The sequence below is a fragment of the Phaseolus vulgaris genome, chromosome 2 (genome assembly GCF_051622355.1).
Source record: "Phaseolus vulgaris cultivar YP4 chromosome 2, ASM5162235v1, whole genome shotgun sequence".
NCBI classification, from domain to species: Eukaryota; Viridiplantae; Streptophyta; class Magnoliopsida; order Fabales; family Fabaceae; genus Phaseolus; species Phaseolus vulgaris.
In genome coordinates this window covers 21,241,339-21,256,759 of record NC_143499.1, presented here as the reverse complement: position 1 = coordinate 21,256,759, position 15,421 = coordinate 21,241,339, and the positions used below count along the sequence as shown (strand labels likewise).

Genomic DNA, 15,421 nt, shown 5'->3' with positions numbered 1-15,421 from the left:
TATATATTATTTTATTTTATTGAATATTAAAAATATTTTTTTATTTTTTAGAGAGGAAATGATAAATTAATTGTCAAGGAGATAAAAAAAATAAAGTAAAAACCATTTTTTTGCAATAAACGACAAAATTAAATAATAAGATAATCAGATAAAAGTTAAAAATGTTTTTTAAATTTAATAAAACAATTTTTTAATAAAATTAGAAATATCCAAATTTATTAAACCTGGTTAAACACTTATTTTACATAATAAATTGTTACATATTAACAAAACTAAATTATTTTAAGGATGAAATACAAACTAAATTTTCTTAAAGGCCAAAAGTACGAAAATATTTATAAAAACATTAGAGCAAAAATCTAATATATATATTTTCATAAAGAAATCTATTTGTATTTATAGATTTAATATATGTATATATAATATCTATATATAGAGGTAAGAATGTGTAAGATTAAGATATTTGCATTTATCTTGTGTTGCAATGGAGGGAGTGTTGCTTCCTGTGTGTCCTTCTTCACCTTCTTCCTCTGCAACTCTTAAACCCAAAATCTCCATTCCCCAACGCTCTTCTTTTCCTTCGTCACTACCAACCCACTGTTCCTTCCCCCAAAACGCAGCGTTCTCCCATCGTAACTCTCTCCGAAGTCCCACCTTCGCTATCGCCCAACACGAAGCTCCCGTTCTGGGAAAACCCGACAACAACTCCGTACCCGCTCTGCCCAAAATCGACAAGACAGGGCGCTTCTGCAGCCCCAGAGCGGCCAGAGAACTCGCACTGTAAACCTGAACCGAACCTCTCCTTTCCTTCCTTCCATTCAACTCACTAATTTGTCATTTACATCTTCTCTTTACTCTTTGTTTTGTGATGAGAATCTTTCGTGCAGCTCCATAATTTATGCTGCGTGTTTGGAGGGGATGGACCCGGTTCGGCTTTTCGAGAAACGGATGAATACGCGGCGAGGTAACGGTTCAACTTTTGTGATAGTGTCTGCTGGGATAATAAGCTTATCTATAAACACTTTTATGATAAGAAGATATGAAAAAAAAATTGAGATAAGAGGGTGTTTAATTGGATTTATGTTGGATTTATGTTTCCTGTTTATTATTTTTTAATCACAAAGTTGCTATTTTATTTTAAATCTGTTTCTTTGTTTTTAGAATTTTGTATAGAAAATACTCAACGCTATTTTTGTTTTCTTTGCCGTAGAAATCTTCGAAAACTGTTTTTTATTAGTATGATAATGTCTGTCTGAATCTGGCTAAGCCTTTAGTGGAAAAAGAGGGTGTCAATTTTATAACTAAAAAGTGAAGTAAGTATATGGAAACACAAAACGAAGGTTCGGTATAGGCATGTTTCTCCATGTATGACGTAAAAATAAAAATTTGGATAAGTTAACATGAGAATAAGTTTATAAATAAACTAATTTTAACTTTTAGTTATAAATAAGTTAATTTTATTTAATGAACTGCCTAATTTTAATTTCTGAGGAAATTTATTATGTGGTCAGTTAAGGTTTGTGTTGACATTTATTTTGATTTGGGTGCATTTGCTTTGTTGTTTCAGAGGCCGGATATGAATTTGACAAGAAAAAGTTGTTGGAGTATAATCATATGAGTTTTGGAGGGCCACCTGTTACTGTTGAATCGGATGAAGAGGCAAGTGACCTTCTGCGGCACATTGAAGAAGAGTCTGCCATTGGTAATAAAAAACCATAGATCGAGAATCTCTCTTTTTATTTTATCTTTTAAATAATATAAGTTGGTGAAAATGCTTGAAGTGTGATAGAAAGTTCAATGTATATAATTCTTTGCTTTTCTTTTACTTGAACGTTTGGAAGTTGCAACATTTAAAAAATAAAATTTAAAACCAACAAGATTTGCTTACTGCTTCATGATATTGTGATGTATGCATAGTTTATAACTAACGAGCTTTGAAAGCCAAGTAGTTTCTTTTCACATCTTTTATTTGTTGTCTCCTCTGCACACCTATGTGACTTACGCACATAGGACACTTTAATTTGCTGGTCAAAAATTGCAGTTTTAACAGTTGTTGGAGATGAAACTCAACCATTTATTTATTTTGTGAATGTCTTGCTACCAGAATTAAAAGTAAGCATATGTAGAAAATCTTGTTAACTTTTCGTGATAATTTAAGCTTAGGAGTTGTAGCATTTGCAAACCAGTGAAACTTAGGAATACAACATCGAACATTTTAGTTTAGTAGTCATTAGGCTGAAAATGTATAATAAGTTTTACTTTGGTTGTCACTGCAGCAAGGTTTTTATGTCCTGGTATTGTAAGTTAGCCTTGAAAGGCTACTTCTTTATTCTAACAGTGTGTTTGACAAGAGTTTATGTTGTGACTATATTGTAAAGCCATTTTACAAGTCACATTATGGTCAAAAGTCTATGTTATGGTATTATATCATAAGCATTTAAATTTGGTATAGCCTTCCTTTTTGTGTTACATTCTTTCATATGACAGAAGTCTGTGTGTTGTCTGTGACAACACAATGTCGCACATATGCCCAGAGAAATGTGTAATGAGCTGTAAAGTATTTATTATTATCTGTGCAGTTTTCTGTTGTTGCTTTCATCTCTAAATTGTACTAATGTGTTATGTTCTGCATGGCAGAAGCAGAAGTCCTTACAGCTCCTCCAAAGCTGGTATATAACACCCTGATTTTGAGGTAAATATAGACCCTTTACAGCTCCTCCAAAGCATACTTAAAATATAAGTTTTTCATTTTGTCCCCCCACCCTCCGACCCCTCCAAACACGCACTGAAAAACTGAGTGTTTTGTGTATGTTAAGGATTGTTAGCAATGGTAATAATCTTACAACGTCCCTATCTGCAGATTCACAAGGAAACTATTGGTTGCAGTCCGGGATGCATGGGACAATCATGTCCTGGTTATTAACAAGATCGTCCCAGAAAATTGGAAGGTATGATAGTTGATAAATATAGTAGCTTTTGTACTCAATTTATTATCTTGCCACTACAAATTCATGAACCGTGGACATAATTTCTTCTTATAGTTGAATGACTTCTATGTTACTAATGCTGCCAATCCTATTGACAATGGTGAAACAATGCAATAGTTTACAATTTTGAATTGTATATTGTTTCGATATCAAGTCCGTAAAGTAGCATTACTAAGGTCAATCACCACATTTAATGTATTGTCCACTTTGCAGTTCAAAGCTTCATTACGGTTTTGTCCTTAAAAGACATCTTAGAGAGTTAAGGGAGAAAAATGTATTTAAATTGTCTGTGACCTCGACTCTTAAGCTATGTTAGACTATTGGACGTATCGGAATAAACCCCCAGTCGAGGGCAAAGTGAATAAGGGTTTGTCTTTGAAACCTTCCATTCCAAAGACGATGTCAATGTTTCGACCCCAAGTCTATTGAGATAGCATCACTAGAGTCAATCGTCCCATATTGAACATTAGACACCTATTCTAGGAGATTTCAACATGATAACTAGGGGATTTGCTGGTGGAGGGATGACCAACTTACGTCAAAAAGGTATGCATGTGCCATCTTGAACTTCGGGTGACATCTATGGTTGACCTAGTATGGTTAGCATGATATTGAGGGTGTGGCAACAATGTGGCATTCAGATATAATGTCATTCCTTGGGTGATCTATGTGGTGGGAAACAAAACACCTCTTTAGCAAGTTGTGTCCTAGAAAGGGGGTGTTGTCTTGGTTAGGCCTAGCGAGATAGACAGGAACGCTATTTCATTGCCAAGATTTCAGGTACTTGAAAGACCACAAAATCCTCAAATTTTCGAGGTTGTTTTTCCTGTACTAACCAATTGGTTCAATGGGGTGCTGGGGGGAGGGTAGATCCTAATAAATACAACACCTTGTTGAGGGGGAAAGGGGTTGAAAATTTTGACTAGCCTAAAGCTACTATTTTAAACCAGAACAAATTGCTCAACTTTACAAGCACTCTGAATGTGAGAATTTTGCATCCAATAAAGGGGAAAACCCTCCAACAAAGTAGGATTATGAGCCGATGCTTGGATTTTCAATAAACGACCCTTAAAGCGCTTATAAGAGGATTATGAAAGAGTCAAAAGACCTAGGACACTGACACTATTTAGTGAGCCTCACAATTGATGGGAAGAAGTTTGGAATTTGAAAAATAAAAGAACATGTTAAGGGGGAGGGTAGATCCTAATAAATACAACATCCTATTGAGGGGGAAAGTGGTTGAAAAATTTGACTAGTCTAAAGCTACTACTTTATAACATAACAAATTGCTCACCTTTCCGAGCACTTTGAATGTGAGAATTTTGCATCTAATAAAGGGGGAAACTCTCAAACAAAGTAGGATTATGAGCCAGTGCTTGAGTTTTTAACAAACAACCCTTATAGCACTTATAAAAGGATTGGAAAAGGGACATAAAAACCTCGGCCACTGACATTGTTTAGTGAGGCTCACAATTGACGGGAATAAGTTTGGAATTCGAAAAAAATAAAAGAACATGTTTGAGGTTGGAATTATGTCGAAATGTGTGCATAATATATGGAAGGTGATCCGGTCGCAGCAGCAGATAACCACGTGGACCACTCGCAGGGTGACACGTGGATCAGGTGGTAGAGAAATCAGGGAGGAGATCACCCAGAACGGTGATCGGTGGTCAGTAACCGAGTGGCCACCGACAGATCAGTTCCAAGATAAACACTTGGGGGGAGAACGCGAGAAGCAATAGAGCACCGATCAGTCATCGGGTGCATGGTCATCGGGGTTTCGTGTTACACGCAGTTAAACTGGGACTGAGATTCCCAGCGAGAGCGTTACACATGGACCTCGCATGATCATATCTCAGAGAAAGAGGAGCTGCTCGCCGCTAGAATCGTGCACGAGAGTGGCCTGAGGGAGTTAGTAAACCGGTCAGTGATTGGTGACCCTCTTAACCCATTACGTGCATGACATCGTGAAGGGGAAATCGTTTATGCAGAGAGCAATGCTTGGTGAGTGTGCCTAGTCCAGCCACACCTGGCGTTCTCCTGAGAGTGTGCGATTCACCCAGATGGAAGAAACGCGCTAAGTTACTCCGCAAGGGAATAACTTAGGCGCACAAAGAGATGCGCTAGAGCCCTTCAGGTAGTGGCACGTGTACGGTTAGATGTGAGTTGCATGCCTCCACGTGTCACCATCTGAGAGAGTCGCGACCAATAGCGTAACAGAATTCTGACACACGCAGAGGATAGCGTAACAGAATTCTGTTAGGCACAGACACAGAGAGAGAGAAAAAAGAGAATCAGAGAGAGATTCAGCGACATTTTTGTTGGTGGTTCTGTGACCTAACTTGAGCGTCGGAGTGCAAACGGCCGCTAGAGGCGCCGTCTGTGTGTTTTGCAGGTTGCGTTTGAAGTTCCCGGAGAAGGTTCTAAGAGCATTCTTGCGGATAGCACAGTTGCATAGGCGGGGTAAGGAAACGACAAAGCAATTCCTCCACGCTTGAGTTGGCGACAGGATCAGAAGGCTTGGAGGAATGCCCAACTTTTGGATGTAACTGGGTAGGAGCAACGTTCATCATAGTCAAGACTTTTCAAAGTTGTCCAAGGGTAGTCAGACATTAAGCTTAATAAAGATTGTATCATATATAAAACAAAACTTCCCCTCTTCGTCATGGATTCCATTCCTGCAAACTGGTTCGTCCAGTTCACAAGCTTGGATTCACACGTCTTTCTCATTGGTTTTGCTAATTGCTTGGAGATTGCAAAAATCTTAAACTTTTTTAGTGATATGTGCCTCGATATTTCCCTAAGGAACTCCATCTTGGCCTAGGGATAAAATGCATTGTAGGCAGCAGATAAAAAGGTTTCAATTAAAAGACGTACCCAGAAACCCCCAAGAACTAACAGAAATGCAAAAAGTGGTACCTATTTGAACATATGATCACATGAGATAGGAGAGAGAATGCAGAGAATAAAAAAGGACACCAAAGGAGTGAACCCTTATGCTTTAAATGTTACGAAACGACGCCAAACGAAGCAACGTGAGAAAGGAAAAGCACATTAAGCCTATTTGGTCTAACACTCCAATTAAGAGGTAATGGCTGAGAAGCTTGGAGCCTTCTCGAACCTCAGTCAACCAAGGATGGTCAAGCGCCTTGTTAAGCCTTTTTGCCTTGTTCGGCTCAAGGATGGAGATACTAAGTTTTGAAACGACATGACAAGAGGGTGCTGAGAGGATGTGAAGTTTGGGGCACCCAGAAGGTTCTGGAACGCCTTTTTCTAATTTATACGCTTAATTCAGGTAATGGTTGGGAAACTTAGATCCTTCTCAAATCTCAATCAACCATGAATGGTCAAGTGCCTCATTAAGCCTTTTCGCCTTGTTCAACTCAAGGCTGGGTGGTTGTACTATCTTGGACTTTGGGTGACATCCATAGGTGACCCAATATGGTTATCATGATATCAAGGGTGTGGCAAGAATGTGGCATTTAGATATAATGTCGTCCCTTGGGCGATCTATGCAGGAGGCGACAAAACACTTATTTGGCGAGTTGCGTCACGATCAGGGGGCGTTGTCTTGGTCAGGCCTAGCGAGGTAGGCGGAAAGGCTATTTCATTGTTGAGATTTTAGGGACTTGAACTTAATCCTCAGTTGAAAATTTTGACTAGCTAAAGCTACCACCTTAAACTATACCATATATCAAGGTAGAATGAGAAGAAAAAACTATCCTGAAAAAATGGTTATCTTGCCTGAGCTATATTTGTCATCCACAAGAACAATGTAATAATTTACAATTTCGAATTAAAAGGCAGAATGAGAAGAAAAAACTCATTAAAAAATGGTTATAACTAAGATTATAAATTCAGAGAGGCATGGGTTCAGTCATGCTTCATTTTCGTAGATCTCTCCGGTCACTAATTATTGCACATAATGTTTTTTCGTTTTTCTTATTCTTGTAAATATGTGAAGCATATATTCTTTGTATATAAATTCAGACTGCTGAGTGAAACCACGCAAGCAATTTACTCAATTCTTCTCTATTATTTTCTTGGGCTATATCCATTTTCATAAGTCCTTTGTTAATAGCTTAAGTTTTTGAGAAAATTGGTTGTTGACATGATATCAGAGTTTCCATGACCAAGTTGTCGAGAGTTTGATACTTGTTGCCATTTTGTAAAATAAAATAAGCAATTTCATAACAAGTTAGGGTATGATAGTATGCTTGTCCACTCTTCAAGCCCAAAGAAGTGAAGAACTCCTGTGGGTGGGAAAATGGGTGGGGGGGGACATGTTAGACATGAAGGCATTCTTGGGATTTCGCCTAATAGCTTGATCTTTTGTTATAGTTTGATCTTGATAGGGAAAGTTACTGGTTCAACACCTGGGTTTTAATTATGGTAGATGGCATATTTTCCCATTCATACTCTATCCTTCCCCTTCTTCATTTAATATACAGAACATGAAACATCTACCATTGAAAGGCAAGTAAGCTTTTTTTTTGTTGTATCCTAGATTATAATCATTTTAATTTGATCACTTAGTTTATTTGCTCATAACTACAAAATGCTTCTCTCATGTACAACATCTCTGTTGTGCTTGCAATCCCACATCACCAGTTATACTACCGTTACTAAGTTTCTTCTGTCCGAAATTGTCTTCGTCTGCCACTGTCATGTTTAATGTTAGCATAGATGACTTCGTATTTTTATAGGTTTGATAATCTTTTGATGATTTGTATGTATTATATCTACTTCTTAAGTTATACATAATAAAACTTAGCTTCTTTCAATTTGTATCCCTTTTGTGATCTGCTTTGAGCTACTTATTGCAGTTTTATTCCTTGCACACATATTATACTAATTTTTAAAGATCCTTTTGTTTGCTAATGCTGATGGTGGTTTACATCTTTCTATTGGTGCATTTCAGAATGAACCAGCAGGAAAGATTTTAGAGCTTTGTATTCTTCACTTGGCCATGTCTGAAATGGCAGTACTAGAAACAAGACACCAAATCGTCATTAACGAGGTATATCCTAAGTTTTATGTGATGAAGAGAAACATATATCACATCCCAATATGAGCCATGACTAGTGTAGAAATTCAGCTAACAAACCAAACATCACTTAACCTTGTTGGAGATCTTACGTCTATCAGATATGAGAACATTTTTGATAGTAGATATGAGAACATTTTTGATAGTATATAAGTGAATACTAAACTCATTTTATTAGTTGATTTTATAGAATTAAATTAGACTTAAAGTTCATTTTACGTCATAGATTAACCCTTGTCAACAACCTTGTCATGTGTCTTATTATCTTTGCTCATAAAGAGAGTTTAACTCATAGTTTATATATTTGTTTTGAAGGCGGTAGATCTTGGTAAACGGTTTTGTGATGGAGCAGCCCCTCGCATCATTAATGGCTGTCTCCGCACATTTTTCCGAGAACTGGAGCGTGAGGAATCAAATAATCGACTTTAGTTGTCTTTGGCTTATGGAAAAGGTTTACGTGCATTTCAGGAATATCAGGTTTCATAGCTTGCATATAGAACGGTACGCAAAGTCTGAAGTAGGAACCGTGTTCTTTGAAAATTATTGTTATTATTATGACATTGAAATAGTTATATTGTATATCTTATTTTTATTTATGTTAGAACGTGGGATTTGTAATAAATTTTTTACTAAAATGTTATGTTCGTTCCTTATTATTTTTGCAATTTTTCTTTGCTGTATTACGTTTTCAATATTTTTATTTGGTTTTGTTTGAAATGATACTCAATTTAGGCATTTTCGTTTGTTACCCATAAAGGTCGTTAAAATGTTTTTGTTAAAGTTTGTGAGATTTAATTAATATCTGAACTTTTTTATCTTTGTATGTGAAAGTGGGTTTTGTTTCTTAAAATAAGAATATAAACCCCAAATTTGAGTGAAGTATTATTTGCTAAAGAAATTTGAAATTTTAAAAGTTAACTAAAATGCTAAAATATGGAAAAAAAATAACTTAAAAAGACTACAAAGTACCAGGAGAAAGCATGGTAGATAGAATCCCATGAATTTTGATTCGTATCAAAATATAGCTTTGTCGATATAAATCAGAAACAATATTGTTTTATATCTTGAATCGTTAGATGAATTGAATGAATATTGTGATTTATGATTTACGTTAACTACGATTCATTTAGTTTTTCGAAAAATCTCAAAAAATTGAAAAAGAAAACGAAGTGGAGCTAGTTGGAGAAGAAGAACGAACGCATATAAGAAGAAAAGTGAAGAACATGGAGTTCACTAGAGAAGAAGGGTTCGTGAAGAAGAATATCATTAGTGGAGAAGAAAACCTACTTTTGCTAAATAACTTTTAATCTGAACAATCTCAAATAATTTTATAATCTAAACTACTCTTAAAAGTTAAACCAAATTTGAAAAAGCTGAACCATTTTTAGAAAAATAATTTTTTGAACAAAATAATTTTTTATATAAAACTATTTAAGTTTCTGTTTATTTTATTTTATTTTATTATATACGATTTTTTTAAAACTATATTTTAAAATAAATTCTTATATTTGTTCATTTATTTATTTTGATTTTTGATTTGAATATTTTATTTTTATGAATTTAACATTGATTTATGTCACTTATTTTTATTTAAAAATATATTATATTTATTTATTACGTATCTTATTATTCATTTGAAAAAATGATTCACATTGGAATGTTATAATCTTGGTTGCTAATTAGATATCAATTTAGAAATCATTTAACAATAATAGAGACTAATTTAGAAATCAAAAATTTGTTACTCTCTAATTTAGTTACTATAATAACTAATTATTTTTTTTTACTAAAATTGATTTCTATTTCATGTTGTTTTTATAATGTATATAACGTGTAATTCAAAGTCTTATATATACTTAATAAAACTATTGTGATGTCTTACAAGGTTTAATGAGAAATCTCATTCTCTTTTTGGAACTTGTTCATAATCAACTATTTTTTCAAGGTCTGCATAATTTTGCTTAGTAATTCAGATTCATTGAGCGAAATAGTTGTTAAGTTTGTTGTTAGCCTTTAGAACACCTTTGTTGGGCAAATGGATATTCATTGAGTGAACTAACAATTAATTTTGTTATTTGCATTTGTTGATCGAACAAGTCCCTATTGATTGAATTAACACTTAAATAAGTTCTTGGAAATCTTTAAGATTCGCTTGATGGATGATGGTTTGTTGAGTGAATTCTCTTTGATCTTAAGACTTCTTTTCCAAATTTTTGTCAGTATTCACCTACGCCAAAAAGATTAGTCAAAATCAATAATAATATACACATTTAAGAATGTTTATGACTGAATATTGTTTTAAGACTCATTTACCAAAATCATTCTAAATGTTGACACTTAAGCACCAAAGTATGATAAACAATGTTAGTTAATAAGTTAGTAGTGTGCATAAAATATGTTCATAAACCATACTACTATGATGCTTATGAATAAAAATATCATTTTAATATAAGTCTTGTATACACGAGTTGTTTAAAACTCTAGAGAATTATGCATAACCAATTCACTATATTAATATTAAAGCTAAGGAAAAATTTCTCCAAAAACAACCTCTCCAAGTTATCTCAATCTCTAATAAAATTTGGTGTCATGGTTTAACAACCAAAACATGTAAAGTTAGGAGGATTAAAATTATATTTTTTATGATTGTAACTCTTTGTGTTATTTTTTTTTCTTTGTTCTTATTATTGAGAAATTTTCCAAACTTTTCTTCCAAGAAGGACATATTTTTTTATCATTCTCACCATTAAGATCTTCATTATTTTAGCTCTTTATACAACAATTTTTGGTGCCAAACCCTTTTTCTTTTTTCACTAATTTCTTACTCAACCAATTTGTTCATATTTAATTCATGCTTTCTTAGTTTTCCAAATAAAAAGGCAGTCTTCATCATGGATAGACCATTTTGACTTAAATATGACAATAACCTTTGATTTTCAATTTCTATCAAGACACTTTAACATCCTGACATTCAATTTCTCATTCTCAACGACTTTTCGAACAATTAGGTGATTTATGATATCAGTGAACCACTTTTCTACATCATAAATTATTTCTCATTATTGCATCTGAGAGAGTTTTTATTCCTGAATCTTTGCCCTTTTAACATCTTTGATACCTTCATGAGTTATCTCCAAGTATCCACATTTCCTTTGCACAATTGCATTAGGAAACATGAAAAAACTCATGAAGATTTAAAAAAGAAGTAATACAATTGTTTTCCATGCAATCATATTGTGTTTTTGTGTTTTTCACTTCAGAATCATCTATTGTATGTTTCATAATGTAAGGTCCACTAATAATTGCATCCAAAATATCTTGATTAGTGGAGTTAACAAATATCTTCATCTTTACTTTTCAAAATTGGCAGTTGACCCCACAAAAATCATAGACAATCTCCTAATAAACACTTTTTAGTAAAAGACAACTTGTACTCAACCATTTTTTTTATAAAAAATACATATCGAAACTTAATTATTTTTCAAAAACTAGATTTTGATACCAATTGTTAAAATATAAGTTAGACTTCAAGAAGGAACATGAATTGAATAATTAAGAATTTTCATAATATGATGAATATTTCTTTACTAAATTAAATTGAATTAAAGTTGTAAAACAAAATTTACCAAGTTTCAAGATGCAATATTATAGTTGATTGAAAAATAAGATGTATGAAAGAATGTGATGAATAATGTATCAAATGAAATATAAAGAGAGTGAGAGAGACTTAAAATTTATATCGGTGGTTCACTCTTATAAAAGAGTTACATCTAATTACTTAGTCATCCTAATAAAGTCAATTTACTAACTTTCAAGTTACTACAATGCACACAAAAATAAGAAAGTATACTCCCCAAAGTCAAAATTTTGAACCCTAAAATTGTAGAAACAACTCAATCCAAAATCATGAATAGAAAATAACTTCTCTTTTTGAAAACTCTATAGATCATTCAAATTTCAAAAAAGTTTTGTTAGCATTTTGCATTTTAAAAACCTTTCATCTTTGCATAAATTTTAAATGTTGAAGCGTATATATGTTTTAAGTGAGACATTTAATTAAGAAATATATTTTTCATTAAGACATAATCCAGAAGAAGATATTAAGTTTTCGGAAGCCTTTGTTAAAATGTATGTTAGAATATATGACCTTAAACGAGAGGGGGTGAATTGTTTAAGAAAGATTTTCGTAAACTTTTAAGCCTAGAATGAAAATACTTCAAGAAAACCTTGATTAAGAAATCAGTTTTTCAAAACATAAAACAAAGGCACAATACTGGAAAAACAATCGGTTGTTTATACCAGTTATCAAATAACAAAACTGAATTTAAAGAGATAGGGATAGAGAGATTTCACACTGATGTTTATACTGGTTCACTCCAAACCCAGAGCTACATCCAGTCTTCTCAGAAACCCTGAGGAAATCCACTAAGCAACCACAACTTTATCACTTACACAACAACCAAGAGAATGACCTTGAACACCTCAAGACACACACTCTCCTTGGTCAACACACTAAGATTGCTGATCTTGATCCCCTCAAGAACACACAGCCAATCTCAGCAAACACAGAAACGAAACTTGTTTCACAGAGTACAAGGATTAAACTTGTTACAGAAGATAATCTGAAATCAATACAAGCAAAATCCTATTCCACAACTTTGATCAATCACAAACTTTCAGCAATCTCAGCTTCTTTGAAAAACTAAAAAACTCTTAGTAAAAACTTGTCAAAGATTAAATGTCAAATCTATTTTTCTGAATTTATTCAAAGATGTAGTTTGTTATCAAATCTTAACAAACTCTTAAATTGCATTAAAAGATTGGTCAAAGCATTTAATCACTGGAGCGTAAGCAGTTAAAACATTTAATGCTCAGTCAAAGATAAAACAGTTTTTCTGTTATGGTCCCAACACAAACAATCGGTTGTTTCTTCGAATCAATCGGTTGTTTTGGTTCTTAACAGTTCAACCATTTTAAAAACAGTTTTCAATCTTTTTCTCAAAACATCTAAGTATAAACAATCAGTTTTTTCGACAAAACAATCGGTTGTTTTAACTTAGTTTGAAAACATTTTACTTTCACTAAGATTGAAATGCTTATGCTTTAGATTCGATCAAGGGATGAATTACAATATTCAAACTACCCCATAACTATACTAAACCAGCACAGCAACACCAAGCACAACAAATGCTTCATCATCCTTCAAAGGGTTTGAATTCTTCAAAGCTTGAACGCCACTTGGTTCAACAATGTAAACTTTGAAATTTCTTCTAGAATGGTTTAATTGATACCTTGAATACAAAATTTGATTGAAATGAATTAATAATATAAAAAAAAGTTTAAAAATCATTCAAGGATCATTAGAAATCTATTTAAGAACACACAAATTGAGTTTAGAGTATCCTTAATGAGTTGGACCTATCGCGTAAACAAAGATTACATCGTCTAACATATAAGTGAAGACTAAACCATCTAACATGTTTTGTCCTTTGTGACCGTCTAGCAAATAGTGCTCCACTGAGCATGTTTAGCAAGTCTAACATAAATAGATGTCTAACATGTTTAACACAGTGAGACTGTCTAACACGTTTTACACAATGAGATCGTCTAACATGTTAATCATTATGAGACCGTCTCGCATGTTAAAATTGTAGACTTGTCTAACTCTTTTGAACACAATGAGACCGTATAACTAGTTTAACTCTAAGAGACCGTCTAGCCAGTATGGCACTGTAGGATCGTTTAACAAATTTACTCTTAATAGACCATATAATGTGTTTATTTTACATTCTACACATGAAGTAGCCTTGTGATAAAAACTTATCACACCTTATAATTGTTGAACAAGATGTTTTGATGGCTCCAAATCCAAGTGGAAAACTTGAAGACCTTGCTGCTCTTGTGTGTGTGTGTGTCTAGTTGTCTGAAGCTTGTTATTTCACTCCTTAAGATGATCCAAGTTCATTTGAATCTTTAACCTTTTGAAAAGATGGGTTTTATAAAAAGCTGTTGAAATTTCGAAACAACAGGTGGTTTTACCTTAGTAGTTTTTGAAAAGTTTGACTTTGCTATTAAGTCAATTCAACCGATTGTTTCGACAAATCAATCGATTGTTTTCCTGAAAACCTTAACAAAATTCTGTTAAGTGGTTTTAATATGTTTTAAATGATCCTAACTACCTTGACTCCTTTATTAAATGTTTTTTACCACTTGGTTGGTTTATATAAAGGTGGTTTTACGCTCCTAATCTTGGTGTAAGAAAAAGAGTTTATCAAAAACTGTTTTTCCAAGATTTGAAAGAGCTTTGGATCATTCTTAAGTGTGTGGAATATGATTGGGTTGTAATTCTGAACTTTAAGCTTTGTAATACCCAGGTGTATTCTATTCCCTTCTTCCTTGATTACTGTATTTCTCTAGTTGTGTTGCCAAGGAGTGTTGTGTGTTTTGAGGTGTTCAAAATCAATACTCTTGGTGTGGTTTGCCAAAGGTAGTGTGTTTCTTGAGGGGTTCAAGGCACTACTTTGGTGTGTGGTGTTTGTATTCTAGTTTTGATTGCATAGTGGATTACCGAGTGGTTTCCGGGGAATGGATGTAGCTCTTGGTGTAAGAGTGAACCAATATAAATCTGTTTGTGTGATTCTCTCTTTTCCTGATCTCACATATATCTGTTTTAAGTTGTTTTTATTAACTGCTGATAAAAACAACTGGTTGAATCGCAAAAACAACCGGTTGATTTTTTGGAAATCAACTAAAACAACTCTGTGCATTGCTCTCCTTAGTTTCTTTGTCTGTGATTCTTCATTGGCCTTCATTATACCTTAAAAGTTTGCGAAAATATTTCATAAACAATTCACCCCCCCTCTTGTTTAAGGCCATATATTCTAACAATAGTGTTTGTCATCATCAAAACCTTTATAGAAATTCTTATCCTCATGAGACCTTCTAGTGGACTATTAGATCGTTTAACAATGATTAGATTGTCTAGTGTTTTAACAAAAAGATTTTAAAACATCACCTCGTGAAATTCTATCATAAGGACAACTTGATAACTCTAATCAAACACACTTATAATACAAGAATTGAAAAAAAATACATAGAAAATATTTAAGCACAACAATGAAGCAGGAAAGAGGTGATTAACTACGAGAACTCTAACACCAAAAAGTTTGAAGTAGAGATAAACTCAAGAAAGCTCGAAAAGGTTAGAATAGATGACTTGAAATAACAGGGGGTGAATTGTTTTCACAAGATTTTTGCAAATACTATAGTTAGATTGAAAACTCTATAAAATCAACTGATTGATTTATCTGTTAAACTGATTATAAAAAACACAACAAGCATTTAATCAAAATATAAACCAGTTGTTTCGAGAATTCAACCAATTGAT

The 15,421-nt window shown here is 33.5% G+C and overlaps 1 protein-coding gene across 1 annotated transcript; it reads left to right on the top strand.

Annotated features, from left to right (window-relative positions):
- The first annotated feature begins 447 nt into the window (after nucleotides 1–447).
- LOC137810890 (antitermination NusB domain-containing protein) lies at nucleotides 448–8,690 on the top strand. The gene is made up of 7 exons (XM_068612381.2): nucleotides 448–780; nucleotides 888–964; nucleotides 1,568–1,702; nucleotides 2,638–2,692; nucleotides 2,861–2,948; nucleotides 7,909–8,007; nucleotides 8,350–8,690. Exons 1-7 carry the CDS (start codon nucleotides 485–487, stop codon nucleotides 8,461–8,463), a joined length of 864 nt encoding a protein of 287 aa, XP_068468482.1. The 5' UTR covers nucleotides 448–484; the 3' UTR covers nucleotides 8,464–8,690.
- The last annotated feature ends 6,731 nt before the right edge of the window (nucleotides 8,691–15,421 follow it).